The sequence below is a fragment of the Mobula hypostoma genome, chromosome 3 (assembly GCF_963921235.1).
Source record: "Mobula hypostoma chromosome 3, sMobHyp1.1, whole genome shotgun sequence".
Lineage (NCBI taxonomy): Eukaryota > Metazoa > Chordata > Chondrichthyes > Myliobatiformes > Myliobatidae > Mobula > Mobula hypostoma.
The window spans coordinates 93,684,767-93,704,467 of NC_086099.1; the positions used below are offsets into that span (position 1 = coordinate 93,684,767).

Genomic DNA, 19,701 nt, shown 5'->3' on the forward strand with positions numbered 1-19,701 from the left:
TTATTGTGGCAACAGGCAAACTGCAAAGAGTCCAGGTCCTTGCTTAGGCAATAGTTGATTCTGGACATGACGAAGCTCTCCAAGCACTCCATCACAGCAGATGTGAGGGGAACTGCGTGATAGTCATTGAGGCAGCTCACTCTGTTCTTCTTATACTTTGGTATAATGTCACACTTTTGAACCAAGTGGAAACCTCTGACTGCAGCAGTGAGAGACTGAAGATGTCCTTGAAAACTCCCGCTGGTTAGTTAGCACAGGTTTTCAGTGCCCTACCAGGTGCACCATCAGGGCCTGACGCCTTGTGAGGGTTCACCCCCATAAAAGATGTTCAGACGTCAGCCTCGGAGACAGAGATCACAGGGTCATTAGAATCTGCAGGGATTCGCGCAGGGGTAGATTTATTCTCCCTCTCAAAGTGTGTGTAAAAGGTGTTGAGCTCATCTGGGACCGAAGCATCACAACCATTGACCTTGCAGGAAGTTGTGGCCTGCAAACCCTGCCAGTGCCGACATGCATCCAATTCCATCTCTAACTTCAATCAGAATTGTTATTTTGTTCTTAAAATAGGCTTCCGTAGGCCGTACCTCGACTTCTTGCCTGGTTCTGGATCACTGGTCTTGATTGCCACAGATCCAGCCCTCGGCAGACTATGAATCTCCTTGTTCATCCACATTTTTTGGTTTTGGTATGTTCTCAAAGGCACACAGTCATCCACACAGGTCTTGAGGAAGCAAATGAACTGTGCTGTATTCATTCAAGTTCAAAGATGATTCCCTAAATATTGTCCAGTCCACCAACTCAAAGCAGTCCTGTAAACACTCCTCTGTTCCCTTGACCATACCTTCTCGGACCTCAGCCCTTGGCTAAGATTGCACTCGCAAGCTGCAGACAGTTTTCTCTAAGCCAAATTTGATGGAAATATTTCAGAATCTCCCTAAGTTTGACAGGCTCGAAGGTCTTTGTGAACTTTCAGAAGGCCACATTTACTGGTATCCACTGCCCCCTGCAAGTTTTTGCACAGTGAAGATCACGTCCATCAGACATCTCAATGGATAGATTCCTTGGTACAATTTGGAAAACAACTCTTCATCCACTGGGAGGATGCGCCCTGTAGCATTCAGCAGGAAAACCTTCTGCAGTTGCTGCAGACACATTTATCCCATCTTTGAAGATGCTCACTGACAAAGCAGCTTGGGCATGTTCTCTTCTCCAGAGTGTTGGGAGATACACATTCAACTGATGGCAAAATCAATGAAGGCAATGTGTTTCCCAGGGAGTTCCAAAGATCTAATAGTTCTGAAAAGCAGCATACAACTCTATTGAAATTACCAAGATTCAGGCAATTAAAAAGTTTATTAAACCTCAGATATTTTCACATTTGGTGCATCAGTAAAGGCTACTAACCCAAGAAGGAAAAAAAAATGGAACGTCCTTTTACTAAGAAATCAGGCACATTAAAACCTATCTTGCACATTCCACAGACAATGTCAGCCACAGGTATGCAGCAGAAATGTCATCTGCCTACAGATCCTTGGAAATATGGGTGCTGTGGTGAGGGGAGAATCAACCTGAAAAAAGTTGTAAGAGGAGGTCTTACACAGATGGTGGGGAGGGGGAGTTGGGGGGCATTGGCACATTATTGACCCCTGAGAAATCCCTGAACCCTTCCTCCGTCACTTCTACCCCAAGGAAGGACACAGCTGATCACACCTTTGGGTGCAGAAGGTCTGAAGCCATCACAATCAGCAGTGGCACTCAGGGTGCTGTTTCACAGAAAGTTAATCTGTACTAAGGCCTGCCACAATGATTTTTTATATATGGATATTCCAGAGGATTTCCTGTGTAAAACTTATATTTCAAGAGATATTTAAAATATATTACTTGCTGTGTTCTTGAGAAAATGAATTAATAACGTGGGTCACAAATTTTGGTGAGTAATTGACATGATATCATTGTGGACACAAAGTATGATGTGGAGGTGATAGAGGGGTTAGGGTGAATCCTAACAGTAAATGCCCTGTCCAATTTGCCAGTGGGCTGCACTTCAACATGAAGAGGGTGCAAGATGTTTTTTAACTATCCCAAAACTTGGTCTTATGAACAATTTATGCACAAAAAATTGGTGTTAATGTAATTATTCTGATCCAATTTCAGCTTGTTATTTTTCCATGCAAATATTTCTAGGCTTACTTTTAAATAAATAAACAAAGAAAGTACTTTTGCAAGCATGGGAGCCAAAACAAAAGTGCAGTCGAAGGTATTGCCCCTTGCCAAGATTAGAAAAGAGCAAATCTATTAAATAGATTAAGTCACAGAACCACCATTTTCCATGTGTTAACACTATAATGTGGAAATTGTTGTATAATATTCCATTATTAGAAACATATAGATACCAAACTCCTTTAGCAATCATCAGAGCAATAAGTTTTATTTACTGGCAATGGCTGCATATAGTTGTGCTGTAAGAGTATTTGGCAGGAATGTCTGCCCTTGCTATTCCTGTTTCTCTGTGCACGAGTCAAAGGCTTTTGTTTTGATTAAAATAGGGCCCAGATGGATTGCCGATGCCAGGATGTTGGCAGAAGGTAAGGGATACCTGATAGTTTAAAATAATTTTAAGAGAGATACATTAACCCAGGTGATCATATTATAGCTAAGTCATTCTATTATTCCTGTGACCAATCATTTTGGGGAAGATTTCACTGTTCAAAATCATGGTGAGGATTGTAAGCACTGGCCTAGATGTGTTGCAGCTGATTCTGTTCTGTAATCTTAATGTGGCTGCAAATGCCTCAGAGAGAGATTGATCGCTGTTAACACCACTGAACAGACAGATGGCACCATGATGCTGAACTACCTTCCTGAAACAGAATCTTTCCAGTGAAAACAGAATCCCAACGACAGTTAGCAGCCTGACTACATTTCTGAGGAATACGCGTGTATATTGTGTAACAAACGTATTCCGTGTGTTCCAGTCCAGAAATAGCAGGAAATACTCTTTGTTGCTCTTGGAGAACTGGAAGCAGCCTTCATCTGTGGCTTACCAGTCAGTGGCCCCATGTCTGTGCATCCCCAAATGCTGTCCCACCACTTGCTTCTCATATGCTCCCTTGATGAGAATAATCTATTGAAACTTCTCCCATGCAAGATATTAGTAAAAGATGTAAGGCTAGCAGAGATTATAAAGGCAGGTATTTTAAGGGCTTTTTTCAATCAGAAAGTTGGTGTTTCAACTAGTATGTAATCTTCCTTCGAATGCAAGGCTTTCAGTTAGATACAGTTCTGTCCAACTTCTACCAGGATATGACCCCGTTAAAGTAGCAGACACATATATGTGGCTTTAGCAGTTATACAATTGGAAGCCAAAGTGACTTATTTGGGAAGCAAGTGATGTAGTTGCTCAATTTTTAAGCCAAACTTTTTGGAATCATTTTACTTGGAACTCGTATTGTTTGCTCACCTCAGACTTTGTGTTAGTCACTAGAAGTGAATTATTTGTAATTACTAATCGCCTAATGTGCATTTTACTTAACATTTGTGTGTCTTTGTTTTTTTTTTGCAGTGATGAGTCTAACCTGAAAGCATGAAGTTTGTATATAATGCTCCATACTTTGTATTTATATAGTTGTAACGGCTTTAAAAGAAAGTCCAAGAGAGTGTTCACTCATAGCTGCTCTACTTCTTTATAGTAAGAAGTTACACATCATACATTAACAGACAGAACAGTTCTGTCAGTGACTCATCATGTTAAAGCGAAACAGTGTGGGAATGTTGTTCACCAGTGATCCCTGTCAGCTCTGTCCCATCATGAGTATATTGCATGGGCAAGTGCCATCGATGCGTTTCAGACCAAGTTCTGTCATATTATTGTGACCAATAGACTGAAGCAGGTCAAGGATGTGGAATGCCGTTGGTTGTTTCCGTTGTAAATAACTTGGCCATTGCTTACAGTCTCCAACTAAAGTTCCATCACTGACTTTCTGGTGTTATATCTGTTTTTAAAAAGAACTGCATGAAACATTTGACTAGTGCTAGATGTGTGACCACTTCAAACATAACCAATTCTGTGCAACCAGACCTGTGACCACGGCCTCTGAACTATCTTTTTCTTTCTCCATCTAAAGGGAGGAAACCCCTGGCTCATTGCCAGAAAGAAATAATTGAAATGCAGAGGAAAAGGGGTTTGAATTTGCAAAAAGTAGTAAAATGCCTAACCTTCTGTTGTTCAACATCCTGTGTCGTGGATGAAGTAACCATGGCAGCATCAGTTTAATTTTTGTTTTGTGCAAGCCAGCTGAAGTGGATGTCAGAGCGACTGAGTTTATAATTCAGACTCCAAGGGCTCGTCCTTGGCTAACGCACAGACAGTGAGCACTGACACATTGTGTGGCCAGGCTACAGCATGGTATGTTTTTCATTCAGAGGATTAGGAGGCACAAGTGGATTTAAAGGATTCCATAAAGGAACCATGGACTCTTCCTCCTGGAGCAGAGCGGTGTCAGTTCTGAATGACACAAAAAAAAAGGAAATAGCTTTTGACCGAGGCTGAACACTGTCCACGAGATTGTTCAACCCGAGTGGGAATTTAAACTGGCTCCAGTGGGCGATTCGGAGTTGACTTTGAATTGAAAGGATTTAGTACCGCACATCTAAAGCATCTTGAAAAGCACTTTGCTGCTGTTGCCAAACAGTGAAGAGATGCTGAAGGTATTATGCATGACAATTAGGAAGACCCCAGCATGGAAGAACAAGGGTGTCTGAATTTTAATTGAAAAGCTCTCTGAAGCCTATGATCCAGAAGTATTTGTTTAATACATTGACAACAAAAACCTTCTGTGCCTCAACTATTCAACACTTTATAGATTTGTCTTTCATAACATAAATGCAAAACTGTAGTGTTGCATTTAAAGGAATGTTTCCATTTGAGGCATTTTATGATAATCTTTTCTCAACTATTGATTATAATGGTGTGTTCTATACCTTACTGTCTTTAGCACTCATTTGCCGTGGACGTAACTTTTCTTTTGATTCAAGATAGGTCTTCCTGCAGATACTTTTACAGAGTCTGCCTTGTGCAGGCACTGCTGCTGCAGGCAGTTTAACCTTGCTTGCGTAGTTTTTTTTGGAGAAACTGCACCTATTGATTTAAAACGTGACATCAGCCCTATATTGTGCTTGTGTCCATATCCTTTTGTTGGCCCCAGCATCCGGCATCTCGTATGGTCGTTACTGCACAATTATATATGAGCAAACCTGGGTCTTATATGAGCCAAAAGTTTCTGAGATGGAAAACAAGCACTGAAAGCCTTGTTTGTGGTCAAGGAAAAGATAAAATTTCTTCTTAACATATTCATTTTATGAAGAGAGAAATTCCAAAAGTAGTATTTCATTCCTTGAGTGTAAATGTTACACAAGCGTTAATCGTTCATCTTGCAGTTATATCTTGACATTGAGCTCAAAAGATAGATACCTGATTCCTATAGAAACCAATGGCTGCTTTGCTCCTTTCTTACCATTATATTTTTGCAAAATCTTGTCACGCAGTTCTAGATTTTTAATGAGCTGTTGAATGATACGTCCATTGAATGTATGTTATGCCGACTCCAACAAAAGGATAGAGACTCAAATCGCAGCCCGCTTTACTTTCACAGCTACTTTGCTTTAAAAATTGTGGGCAAAAGATGAGGCAACACTGCAAAGGTCAGGTCCTCACTCTGTCACCAGCACAACCCTGCTGTAGTTGCAAATGGTTTATCTTTTCATATATGCGCAGTATGAATTCTGTGTTTTATTATGCATAAAATGTCAGTTATATTTTATTACCTAACTTTAACCATTCCGCATGTTCCTAAAGTGTTTTAATGTAAAATGCACAGTCACGACAGTGGTTCATCAAACCAGCATTTTTTAAGTGTCAGATGAAGGGAATATTTTATGCAAGCTTTCTTGTTTTATATATAAATATACAGTATATGTGTGTTTGGTTGTTGTCCTGTTTAAAGCCTCAAATGTACAAATGAACTGCTGTTAATTCACATTAATACATTCTTCAGGCTTTGCCCAAATTACCTTCACATCGCACTGCACTGTTGCTGAGTTTATGTTGAAAACTTAGCTGAGGAAAAAAAACTGTTGGATGTATTTCCAGTGCAGACTTTCTATTTCATTTTTACTTAAATTCTCATGCATGAAATCATTTTGCTGCCTGGTTCTCTGAGCAAAATGGTGTGAGGCCTACCTATATCGTGTTATTCATCAATCTTTGTAGCTTTGTTTCCCTAAAAATTGCCAAGTTGTTCCCACATGTTTGTAAAATGTCCTCCTCATTTGTAGTAAAGTTCGAAACGATAGTCAAATGAGGAGTATTGGGTTCTAGGTCTTTTCCTTGCAGAATAATGCATGCAATTTTCTTTTGATGTGCCAACAGACAGAAGGCACAAAGTTTTTAAAAAAGTATTTGAGGACAAAAGTAAATCATCCTTGGTGTTTGTTTGGATTAGACGACCTGTCTTCCATTGTATTAGCAGATCTGATGCATTAATAGATACAAAGACTCAGCTGGAAGCACTGCCATCTAGTCCTTGCACCATAATGTACATGCGAAACAGCAATATATTTTCAATCCAGCAAGGCGGGATCTCAAGGCATAGCTTGCTGATTAATCCAGATTTTGAGGGATCAGTCTTTTATTGCATTTTCCTTACTCTTCTGTCAGTTTTCCCCAATTTAACAATCTAATACTAGCAGGGGAGTTCTCAAATGATAGTTTTAAAGCAGTAAAGATTACTACTTTTTGTGTACTTTCGCTCCAAAGATATAACTTTATATTCTGAAAATTGCCACTGTTTATTTCATTCTGTGTGTATTTAGCCAGATATAGACTGAGATATCAACTTTAACAAAATAATGTATGCCCCATTCTCTTCAGTCTTTTAATGGTAATAATTCCTATTAAATAGTTCTAATAGTCAGGATTTCCGTACTTACTGCCGAGTGTGTCATCGAAGCTAAGGCATAGTACTTGCCTCGGGAGTGCAGCAAAATTACAGATCTGAATTCATAAACACAAAATACTGTCCTGACGGTTTGAACTGGCTACAGAGAGGTGGTATGTGTCCCAGCTTCTTGCTTATTGGAAAAATATTCATTTTAATCAACCTTTGCTGGAAACTGTGAAAAATAATTATGTTTCTGGAAATTAAAACATATTAAGCGATAAAGAAAAATAATTGTAACAGCTTCTAAATAATGTAGACTCTTTCATGATCACTTGTCTAAAATCACTTTAAATTGAACAACCATCCCTTTCAGTTTTATTCCGGGACACTAGGGTGCTCAGATATCCATGTACTGGGCTCTAATAGCATTGGCAGAGGCAATGTTCTGTAGTGTTTGCTATTGAATTAAGTTTCCCTTGAGACAGTTGAATCTGAAAATGCCCAGAGTACAGGGAGATTTTTCTGTTTCTCCTGCAGCATGGGAAGTAGATTTTGAAGATTCATGCAGAGGGAAAGAGGAGGAGAGGCATCACTGCAGCTCGCTCCAGTATTTCAGTAGGTTATGCACACAGGCTAGAAACAGGCCACAAGCCACGTCTAGGAGGCAGCTCTGAGCCATTCAAACCCCTCAACCCATTCCTCGTAACTCTGTCCAGTCACATACTCATGAATGCTCAGTTTTCAGTGTCATGAATAAATTGCATTTTTTGTAATAAAACAAATATTGTTGCTGCCTGTCCACAAACATCTGCAGACCAGAGGATCTGTGTGAGGATACTGCAGAAGGAAAGTGCAGGTTAGTTACAAAATCCTGGCATCTTTCTGCATTTGCCGTTATCAGATTATGTCTATGGAGGGGCAGGAGCGGGGAACAGCATTGAAGCTGTCCTCAGATCTTCCCTGCGTTTCTCACTCAGAATTGGACCTGGAGCTCTAAATTTGTGGTGCCCAGATGCCTCCTGACACCAGCAGTGCACCTTGACTGTACTGTGTCTGTCAGGCAGCCGCTTGTTTGCCAGAAAGCAAGTCCTTGATCATCTGATGAACCATAGGAATAATATTTGCTACGGAAGCTTAAACTGTGCTCAGAAGTATTACTTCTGCTTCAATTCTTTATAAATCTTTGGTAAAGGGAATGAAAATCATATTGTTCCCATTACGTAAATTGTTTAAACTGGAGATAGATGTGTAAACCTGCCCTGTAATCAAAAACACACAACATTCCTTGATGTAAAGTGGCAGCGCAATCATTAGTAAATTATCTCTCAAATAGCATGAGTTAACATCCTGCCAGTTTATGCTCTTTCGTTCTATAAATACCTGCCATTTAAAATTTACCCTTTTGTTCTGTCACATGAGTGCTTACAGAATTGCACTCTATTCTTACCTCTGTTCCTTCAGCAAACACTCTCATTGTGTTAATGACGCACACTTTTTAATCAATGCTCCAAGTCTTTCCAACAACAAAAAAAAATTGAAAGTTCCCATTCTACAAAAGGAGCCGACGAGAAAAATATCATCTTCTCCAATCCTTTCAAACCAGGGACACATATAACGCTGTTTCCTACTGTTTGTACTATGTCTTTGCAGGGAAGCCATCTGCTCTAGTTGAATGTCATTTTGGTGAAATACTTAAAATGAATGTGTTTTAATGTATTTTTGGTATGTATATTATAGGCATGATTTTATTTGCTTTCTTTTATTTTCACTGCATTTATTTTTTCCACAGTTAATATAGTCTAAAAGACAGGAATTGTACTGTCCTTTGAATGTAACAGGAAATAAATGTCAGATTTTAAATTCAGACAAGGTCACACCTCACCCTGCTACTTTGACTGAGGTGAAATTGGTGTTGTGTTTTTGAGTGCAGCAGACGCAGACATAAAAAAGGTTAAAGTTATGTCTCTTTGGTCATTAAAAAAGCAACTTAATAAATTTAACATCTTACTCTTTGTGTGGGTTGACTCTGATGGCATGATGAGGAATTACATTATTAATTTAGTTTTTATTCATTTTATATCATATGTTTGAACTTTATATATTTATATGACTTTTTTCACTTTACATCAATTGTGTTTTTGTATATTTCCAAAATGTTATTTTAATATTAAGAAGTTGACCTTCAGAACTATTTTTACAAAATGCTTTTTTTGGCATAAATTATATGTGACTCTATTAATCACAGCCACCTCTCTACTGGTATTACTGTGTTTTCATTGTACAAACTTCTGTAACACAATGGAAAAAGTGGAGTGCACTCTTCTTTATCTGTTTTCTGCTGCTGGTTATTTGAATATTGTTGCATCAATCACAGGAGTTGCAAATACTTTTTTATAATATTCTGACCACTATTGGTCAATTGTGCACAATTTTTATTTTGTAGTAGCACATTGAGAAGTTATTTTTGATTAAGCCTGCTCTAACTAAAGCTCCATTACCAATATTAGCTACCTGACAGGTGTGCACCACAGTAGATACTATTGGCTGGATCACATATTTTTCCAGTGCAATTGTTGTGTTTATTCAAATAAGAATGAAAATAAATATAATGTTGATGGCATTAGGCCAGGATGGTGATAGTTCAAGCCACCTACCATCTTCCACTCTTATCCATGACTGCTCTCAAAACCTTCTGCTATTTAGTGAAAGTGTTGTCTTGACTCTATAAATGCAAGGTAGAGAAAGAGTAGAGAGCAGAACAAAATAATTCTAACAAGTAAGCCAAATTCATTTCCTATCTAACTGTGTACCAGAGTCATTTGCCTTAATGGCACCATTCTCACATTGTACGGCAAACTCAGCAGAGATGCAGAGAGAGCAGGTGCCCTTATAGCACCTTGCAAATGATTTGTACAATTACTGAGATCTGCAAGTAGACAGGAAATTGCGAGTAACTCAAACTTTTCATGGGAAGTTAAACCACTAAAGGTTTTCTTAGGCCAAGTTTTATCCGTTTGTTCAAAGGAGAAAGATGTCTTCATTGGAACGGAGTATAATTTTAAAGGGAGTCAAAACGTACTTTTGAATTGTGAACCACACCAGTATTTTGGTATTTTAATGATATTGCCAGAATAAAAAAGCATCTTGGTGTACCAAATGATTTGTGTAATTAGATCATTTATTTTAACTCCAACTTGCCAATACACACTAAGAAATACTGCGCAGCATCACAAACTAGCTACACCACCACCCCCACCCCCAACAGTATCCCTAAGAATTTCTTTCAACATACTTAACTGGAAAATATTAATCACATGGACCGTGCTTATACTTGGGCAGTGGGGGAGGGGTGTCAGATTTTACCTGAGTTCACCCATGCACTGATTACAACATGACTAAACTATTCTCCCTGCTTTCAAATCACCAAATCTTCAGACTTGTGCTGTTCCTGTTGTTGCTAGCAGAGGGCTGGGTCATGTGTCTATGACTGAAACCCAGTGTAATGAAGTGTCAGTGTGAAAAAGGCATTTCTTATTTGTGATCTGAAGAAGGAAGAAATAGGGACGTCAGAGAAACTTTGTTTAATTTCAGCCTGATATTAGGAGTCAACCTTTATCTGGGCACCCCGCTGATCGTGCTGAAATTCAGAATGCTTCTTTGAGGGCATTTCTTATAAATCTTCTGCTGGTTGCACAGTGATCACTAAATCCAGTTTTCAGGAACATGGGCGGTCAGTGCTCCTCCTCAAAGCTGTGGCAGGCCACATTCCAATGTTTGTGTGTGGTTTTCAATTAGACCTGCAGAACCTTATTCCCATCAATCAGCCTGTATCCCATGCAACCCCTAGTTAGTGGTAAGAGATACGCTTCATCATTGTTACGGGCCATGTGGGCAATCGTGCTCTTTCCATCACCATGATTGTTGTTGGCTAATTTTTCTGCAGCTGTGGTTTGCCTTTGCCTTCTCCTGGCCAGTGTCTTTACAACATAGGTGTCCCCAGCCATTATCAATGCTCTTCAGAGAGTGTTTGCTCGGAGTCAGTGGTCATGTAACCAGGACTTGTGATATGCGCCAGCTGCTCATACGACCATCCGCCACCTGCTCCCATGGCTTCACAAGACCCTGTTGGGGGGTGCTACACCTTGGCCAAGGGTGACCTGCAGGCTGGCGGGGGGGAGTCGCGCCTTACACCTCCTTTGGTAGAGATGTATCTCCACTCTGTCACCATTAAGAGAAACTAAACGTTTCAAAAGTAAATGTGTGTTTTCTGGGGCAAGAACAAGCACAATAATGGGGGGGCCCATAGAGTCCTCCATTTGGGTCAGCTGTCTAAAGCTCCCACCACCAGCTCACCCTATCCACCTATCTGCACCGGCTGTCAGTATGCATTCGTTATGCGCCAATACCCACCTCGCCCTGCTCTTCGACCAAGTAGGAGTGAGGAAAGATATTCACGTCTGGTCACAAACACAGAATGTGTCAGAGTAGATCGGCCGAGAGTGAAGCTGAATGCATGCAATCCCACACAGTCGCTGGCCAATTGTCTACCTTTTACTTAGCACTAGCAATCATGGCAACCCCTCACCACCCTCGAGCAGCCCCACCACGGTCTGTTAGAGACAAAGGACGGGCCAGAGCCTATGACTCAGGACACCAGTCAGTGCAATGTGGGCAAGTGCCCAGACCAGTTACCCAACGGGGCGGGGCTGCAGCATCGACAAAGAAGCCCCGTCTGTCTCCTGGTTAGCTGTAACCTGCTGCCACTTTTCTCAGAACCAAGGAGATAAGACCATAAGACAAAGGAGCAGAAGTCAGCCATTCGGCCCATCGAGTCTGCTCGCCATTTTATCATGAGCTGATCCATTCTCCCTTTTAGTCCCACTCCCCCTCCTTCTTACCATAACCTTTGATGCCCTGGCTACTCAGATACCTATCAATCTCTGCTTTAAATACACCCAATGACTTGGCCTCCACTGCTGCCCATGGCAACAAATTCCATAGATTCACCACCCTCTGGCTAAAAAAATTTCTTCACAAACCCTTTCTTCGATAACCCTTGCAGCTTCCAATGGAGAGGAGTGGGAGGAACTGTGGAGCAGATCCCCAGCATCGTAATTCAGTCTGAACCTGTCTGCACACCTGTTTTCACCAACACTCATCTCCCGTTCTTACATCCTCACAGATCTTGGACAACCAATCCAAAGGAACCGAAGAAGTGATTTTAAATATATAATTCAAACCTAAAGGTGACCTTTGTGCTAACCCCAATGCCTGATAGGAGCTGCCCATGGAAGGTGAAAAGCTGCCAGCTATTCACTGGGTGTAGAGAATGACTTCCAAGAGCAAGAGCTGGAAAGAGGCCCAGCTGCAGTTTTGAGTGTGTAGCCTACATCTGGAACAGTTTAGTCAAGCCTGTGTTTTTCTTTATATTCAGTCAATGGATGTGGGATTCTCAAACTGAAAAAGTATTTAATTGTCTATCCTTTGGTGGCCTTGAAAAGTGATAGTGAGCTGCCTTCATAAGCCACTCTAGTCCTTGAGACTTGAATGCACCCACAGGGCTAAAGCTTCAACGTGCTGTGCTGAGTCAGTTGTAGAAACAGTATACTTAGAAAGAGTTAAGGCCTTGTGATGCAAAGAGAATTTATCCCTGATCTACATAAGTGCAAAGAACTAAAGTAATGATATACATGTAGTTAAAAATCAGATTCTAAGAATTTCAGCTTGTAGTTGTAATCCCAGATGAATCATTTCATAGAAACATAGAAAATAGGTGCAGGAGTAGGCCATTCGGCCCTTCGAGCTTGCACCACCATTTATTATGATCATGGCTGATCATCCAACTCAGAACCCTGCCCCAGCCTTCCCTCCATACCCCCTGATCCCCATAGCCACAAGGGCCATATCTAACTCCCTCTTAAATATAGCCAATGAACTGGCCTCAATTGTTTCCTGTGGCAGAGAGTTCCACAGATTCACCACTCTCTGTGTGAAGAAGTTTTTCCTAATCTCGGTCCTAAAAGGCTTCCCCTTTACCCTCAAACTGTGACCCCTCGTTCTGGACTTCCCCAACATCGGGAACAATCTTCCTGCATCTAGCCTGTCCAATCCCGTTAGGATTTTATACGTTTCAATCAGATCCCCCCTCAATCTTCTAAATTCCAACGAGTACAAGCCCAGTTCATCCAGTCTTTCTTCACATGAAAGTCCTGCCATCCCAGGAATCAATCTGGTGAACCTTCTCTGTACTCCCTCTATGGCAAGGATGTCTTTCCTCAGATTAGGGGACCAAAACTGCACACAATACTCCAGGTGTGGTCTCACCAAGGCCTTGTACAACTGCAGTAGTACCTCCCTGCTCCTGTACTTGAATCCTCTCGCTATAAATGCCAGCATACCATTCGCCTTTTTCACCACCTGCTGTACCTGCATGCCCACTTTCAATGACTGGTGTATAATGACACCCAGGTCTCGTTGCACCTCCCCTTTTCCTAATCGGCCACCATTCAGATAATAATCTGTCTTCCTGTTTTTGCCACCAAAGTGAATAACTTCACATTTATCCACATTAAATTGCATCTGCCATGAATTTGCCCACTCAACCAACCTATCCAAGTCACCCTGCATCCTCTTAGCATCCTCCTCACAGCTAACACTGCCGCCCAGCTTCGTGTCATCCGCAAACTTGGAGATGCTGCATTTAATTCCCTCATCCAAGTCATTAATATATATTGTAAACAACTGGGGTCCCAGCACTGAGCCTTGCGGTACCCCACTGGTCACTGCCTGCCATTCTGAAAAGGTCCCATTTATTCCCACTCTTTGCTTCCTGTCTGCTAACCAATTCTCCATCCACATCAATACCTTACCCCCAATACCGTGTGCTTTAAGTTTGCACACTAATCTCCTGTGTGGGACCTTGTCAAAAGATTTTTGAAAATCCAAATATACCACATCCACTGGTTCTCCCCTATCCACTCTACTAGTTACATCCTCAGAAAATTCTATGAGATTCGTCAGACATGATTTTCCTTTCACAAATCCATGCTGACTTTGTCCGATGATTTCACCGTTTTCCAAATGTGCTGTTATCACATCTTTGATAACTGACTCCAGCAGTTTCCCCACCACCGACGTTAGGCTAACCGGTCTACAATTCCCCGGTTTCTCTCTCCCTCCTTTTTTAAAAAGTGGGGTTACATTAGCCACCCTCCAATCCTCAGGAACTAATCCAGAATCTAACAAGTTTTGAAAAATTATCACTAATGCATCCACTATTTCTTGGGCTATTTCCTTAAGCACTCTGGGATGCAGACCATCTGGCCCTGGGGATTTATCTGCCTTTAATCCCTTCAATTTACCTAACACCACTTCCCTACTAACATGTATTTTGCTCAGTTCCTCCATCTGACTGGACCCTCTGTCCCCTACTATTACAGGAAGATTATTTATGTCCTCCTTAGTGAAGACAGAACCAAAGTAATTATTCAATTGGTCTGCCATGTCCTTGCTCCCCATAATCAATTCACCTGTTTCTGTCTGTAGGGGACCTACATTTGTCTTTACCAGTCTTTTCCTTTTTACATATCTATAAAAGCTTTTACAGTCAGTTTTTATGTTCCCTGCCAGTTTTCTCTCATAATCTTTTTTCCCTTCCTAATTAAGCCCTTTGTCCTCCTCTGCTGAACTCTGAATTTCTCCCAGTCCTCAGGTGAGCCACTTTCTCTGGCTAATTTGTATGCTTCTTCTTTGGAATTGATACTATCCCTAATTTCTCTTGTCAGCCACGGGTGCACTACCTTCCTTGATTTATTCTTTTGCCAATCTGGGATGAACAATTGTTGTAGTTCATCCATGCAACCTTTAAATGCTTGCCATTGCATATCCACCGTCAATCCTTTAAGTGTCATTTGCCAGTCTATCTTAGCTAATTCACGTCTCATACCTTCAAAGTTATCCCTCTTTAAGTTCAGAACCTTTGTTTCAGATCACAATAGTGGCTAAAGGAACACTGAATAACTACCTGACGAAGGGTCTCGGCCCGAAACATCAGCTGTACCTCTTCCTAGAGATGCTGCCTGGCCTGCTGCGTTCACCAGCATTTTTTATGTGTTTTGCTTGAATTTCCAGCATCTGCAGATTTCCTCGTGTTTGCGACTGAATAACTATATAATGTGAAGCCAGTTGCATAGTTTGCATAGTCCCAATGTTGTTTCATCCAGGCTCAGGGTAATGTATTAAGTTCTAGAACAATAACTCTAGATATTAATAATTTTGTACGTTCCCTACTGTTTATGTAGACCTGCTAGCCCAGAGCATCCATTTAGAACACATGTTCTTCATGGCGCTTCAGAACAGAAGAGTATGCCATGCTGGACTGACATTCCATTGCCTCCCAAAGCCCACTTCCCACTTCCCTAATAAATTTAGAAGCATAGAAAATCTACAGCACAGTACAGGTCCTTTGGCCCACAAAGCTGTGCTGAACATGTCCTTACCTTAGAAATTACCTAGGGTTACCCATAGCCCTCTATTTTCCTGAGCTCCATGTACCTGTCCAGGAGTCTCTTAAAAGACCCTATTGTATCCGTCTCCACCACCATCGCCAGCAGCCCATTCCACACACTCACCACTCTCTGCGTAAAAAAATTACCCCTGACCTAGTCTCCTCTGTACCTACTTCCAAGCACCTTAAAATTGTGCCCTCTCATGCTAGCCATTCCAGCCCTAGAAAAAAGCCTCTGACTATCCATGCAATCAATGCCTCTCATCATCTTATACACCTCTATCAGGTCACCTCTCATCCTCCGTCGCTCCAAGGAAAAAAGGCCAAGTTCACTCGACCTATTCTCGTAAGGCATGCTCCCCAATCCAGGCAATATCCTTGTAAATCTCCTCTGCACCCTTTCTATAGTTTCCACATCCTTCCTGTAGTGAGGTGACCAGAACTGAGCACAGTACTCCAAGTGGGGTCTGACCAGAGTCTTGTATAGCTGCAACATTACCTCTTGGTTCCAAAACTCAATCCCATGATTGATGAAGGCCAATGCACTGTACGCCGCCTTAACCACAGAGTCAACTTGTACAGCAGCTTTGGGTGTCCTATGGACTCGAACCCCAAGATCCCTCTGATCCTCCACACTGCCAAGAGTCTTACCATTGATTCTGCCATCACATTTGACCTACCAAAATGAACCACTTCACGCTTACCTGGGTTGAACTCCATTTGCCATTTTTAAATCAGAAAAGGCACCAGTCTGTTTGACAGCAGCATTCCTGCCACTCCTCACCCACTACTGGAAGGGACAGAGCCTTGAATTGATGTAACATTTTGCAAAAAACACAATGTCCAATAGCATTTCCCAAAGAATAAGGCGGTCAATACCAAGGGAACAACGTGGACATTTCCTATGCTGTAAGATCCAGCAATCAGCATTGACCCGATGATCACTACTATCAATGTTGGTTGACTTATTGCCCAGAACACTATGGTGAACTCTTTCATCTTGTTCAAAATACTGCCAGGGAATATTTTCCATCTACCTAAGAAAATGGACGAGGCATTGTTTAATGTCCTATCCAAATATAACTGCATCAAGATGCCTTTAGGGCAAGAATTTACATTCTGCTCCAAACCCACCAAGACACCTGGTTGGCAAATCCTGTATTCTGAAACCTGCCTATGATCAATGCTGCCAATGTTATTGCCTTTGTAAACTGAAGGCCTGTCACAAAAGTTTTTACAGGTTTCCCCCGCTATCCGAAGGTAGAGCGTTCCTATGAAATGGCTCGTAAGCCGGAATGATGTAAGGTGAATAAGCAATTACCATTTATTAATATGGGAAAAATTTTTGAGCATTCCCAGACCCAAAAAATAACCTACAAAATCATTCCAAATAACACATAAACCTAAAATAACAGTAACATATAGTAAAAGCAGGAATGATATGATAAATACACAGCCTATATAAAGTAGAAATACTTTTCTGCGGCGCTGTCTAGCACAGCGAAAATCTCGTGGAAGTGCTCTTGGCGGAAGTACTCTCGGCAGAAACACTCTCTCCAGTAACCTTTAAACTGTGAAGCTGCCAAATCATACCAAATAACACATAAAAATACACAGCCTATATAAAGTGGAAATAATGTATGCACAGTGTAGTTTCACTTACTGGAATCGGGAAGACTCCAATAAATTACAGTTTCATCACAGTTAAAAACTTGCTATACGAATAACCACCTGACGCAATCGGCCATCGCCTCTGATCTGGGCCGACATTTACGTGCCAGGCAGCACCTAATTAATTAGCTTGTTTATTTCAGCTTTTCTCTTAAAGATGTGCTGGGTGCATTCTGACTACCACTGCATCACTGCATTCTTCACGGCAATGAATTGGTCCGCGGCCTGGAGGTTAGGGACCACTGCTTAAACTATGAAGCTGCCCTCGCCTCAGAAACCAATCAATCCACCCATGACTACCTTTAAATTCCACTTTCGCAACACTTTCATCACCATTGTCCAGTGCTTTCTGTTTCAGCTTATTAAAAAGACTGACTGATTTATCCTTAAGTATAAGAAAACTTAACGGAACACCATGCTTTGTACACGCATCAATCCACTCAAGCAATAGACTTTCCATTTTATCCATTATTGGATGCCAACTAAGAGAGACCACTTTGCTACGAGCAGAACCAACAGTAACATCGGCAGCTTTCAAAATTCTTTCTCTCTGCGTATAAATAGTGCAAATGGTGGATGCAGGCAAGTTCAATGCGCAGACAATGTCCTTACTTCATTCACCACGATCAAAACGCTTAATTATGTCTAGTTTTACAGTAAGTGTAACACCCCTACGAGCTCTTTTAGGCTTTTCCGATACCTTGGGGCTCATCTTGCTAACGGATGCACAAAATAAATCGAGATAAAGCACGTGTTTAAGCAATGGCAACTAGAATGCAGTTTCTGGGGAGGAGCTTGGCTGTTTGGGCGCGCACTGCCTTTTATCACATGCTGCCTTTTATCACACCTTTTTTCATAACAGTGAAAACACCTTCTGTTAACGAAAACAGGGAACTAATGTAGGTCTAATGTAGAACTAATGTAGGTGGGAGGAGAGAGAAGCAGCGCGCCTCGCGTGCGCAGCTCTCCGGTGAAAAATGATATCGTATCCGTTAAATAGGGGCCATGGACAATTCTGATGTGATGGAGATAGACGTGAAAGCACAGAGGAACATCTGGAGAAATTTCTGCTGTTGTTACTGCGCGGTTGGGAATCTTCCGGAGGGAAGGCCTCAAAATCCCCGGCTTTGCCTGCTGTTGGTGACTGAGATTGAGGTCGAATCATTCAGACAGAGATGGCGCTCAGTACTCTGTGTCGGAGAGCTGATCGGAGGCTCGAAGTTTCCGGATGACTCAGAGTCGGACTGTGGTCGGGCATGGCAGGGAGAGTTTTTCTTCCTTCTCCCGTCTGCGTGAGATGTGGGACATTTGAGAAACTTTGAACTTTTTACTGTGCTCATGGACTTCTTCATCAAGTTATGGTATTGTTGCACTGTTGTAACTGTATGTTACAATTATGTGGTTTTGTTAGTTTTTTCAGTCTTGGTCTGTCCTGTGTTTTGTGATATCACACCGGAGGAAATATTGTATCATTTCTTAATGCATGCATTACTAAATGACAATAAAAGAGGACTGTGTCTCTTCATAATCTAATCTAATCTAATCTTTCATAACATCAAGGTGTCATAAAGCGAACGTTTGGAAAACGGGAGCCACCTGTACTCAAAATGTGTCTTTTCAACAACTGCAATAAGTCAGCATGAAGTAAATTAGTTGCATTGGGTTTTGCATAAGCTACAAGCAAAACGCAGCCACAAATGACGCAGCCAGGAAAAAAAAGGGTTTTGGTAGGGTTACAGTTAAATACTGGACATTGGAGTCTGCTGTGTCAATATATAATTAAATCAGAATCAGAATCAGGTTTACGAGCACTGGCATATGTCGTGAAGTTTGTTGTTATGTGGCAGCAGTACAATGCAATACATACATAAAAAATGTAAATCACAGTAAGAAGTATATATTAGAAATGTTAAATAAGTAGTGCAAAAATAGAAATAAAAGATTTGTGAGGTAGTGTTCAAGGGTTCAATGCCCATTCCAAAATCAGATGGCAGAGGGGAAGAAGCTATTTCTGAATCATTGAGTGAGTGCCGTCAAGCTTCTGTACCTCCTTCCTGATGGTAGCAATGGGAACAAGGCACGACCTGGGTGATGGGGGTCCTGAATAATGGATGCCACCTTTTTGAGGCCTCACTCCTTAAAGATGTCCTGGATTCTCTCCACGGTACACCTGTAAATACTTGCGAGTGTCTTTGGTGACATACCAGATCTGTTCAAACTCCGAATGAAATATAACCACTGTCATAAATTCTTTGTAACTGCATTGAGATGCTGGGTCCAGGATAGATCCTCAGAGACGTTGACACCCAGGAACTTGAAATTGTTGATTCTTTCCACTTCTGGTCACTCAACGAGGACTGGCGTGTGTTCCCTTGTGTTACCCTTTCTGAAGTTCACCATCAATTCTTTGGTCTTACTGATGTTGGGTGGAAGGTTATTGCTGTGACACAGTCCTTTTGAAAGTAAATCCTGTAGGAAAGGCAAAATAATGTGAAAACAAAACATAGAAATCCCACTTCTCCACCATTCCAATGGAGAATTGAAACCAATCCAAAAGATCTCATGTTATTTACTAAGCCACTTAAG

General features: G+C 41.3%; 1 protein-coding gene across 1 annotated transcript in view; it reads left to right on the plus strand.

Moving 5' to 3' along the window:
- Window positions 1-10,080, plus strand: part of LOC134343716 (collagen alpha-1(XXV) chain-like) — a 168,686-nt gene extending 158,606 nt beyond the window's left edge. The window contains exons 34-35 of the mRNA XM_063042467.1: window positions 2,547-2,585; window positions 3,563-10,080. Of these exons, the coding sequence (XP_062898537.1) occupies window positions 2,547-2,585; window positions 3,563-3,565 (42 nt within the window). The 3' untranslated portion in view covers window positions 3,566-10,080. The remainder of the gene's footprint in view (window positions 1-2,546; window positions 2,586-3,562) is intronic.
- Window positions 10,081-19,701: the final 9,621 nt, after the last annotated feature.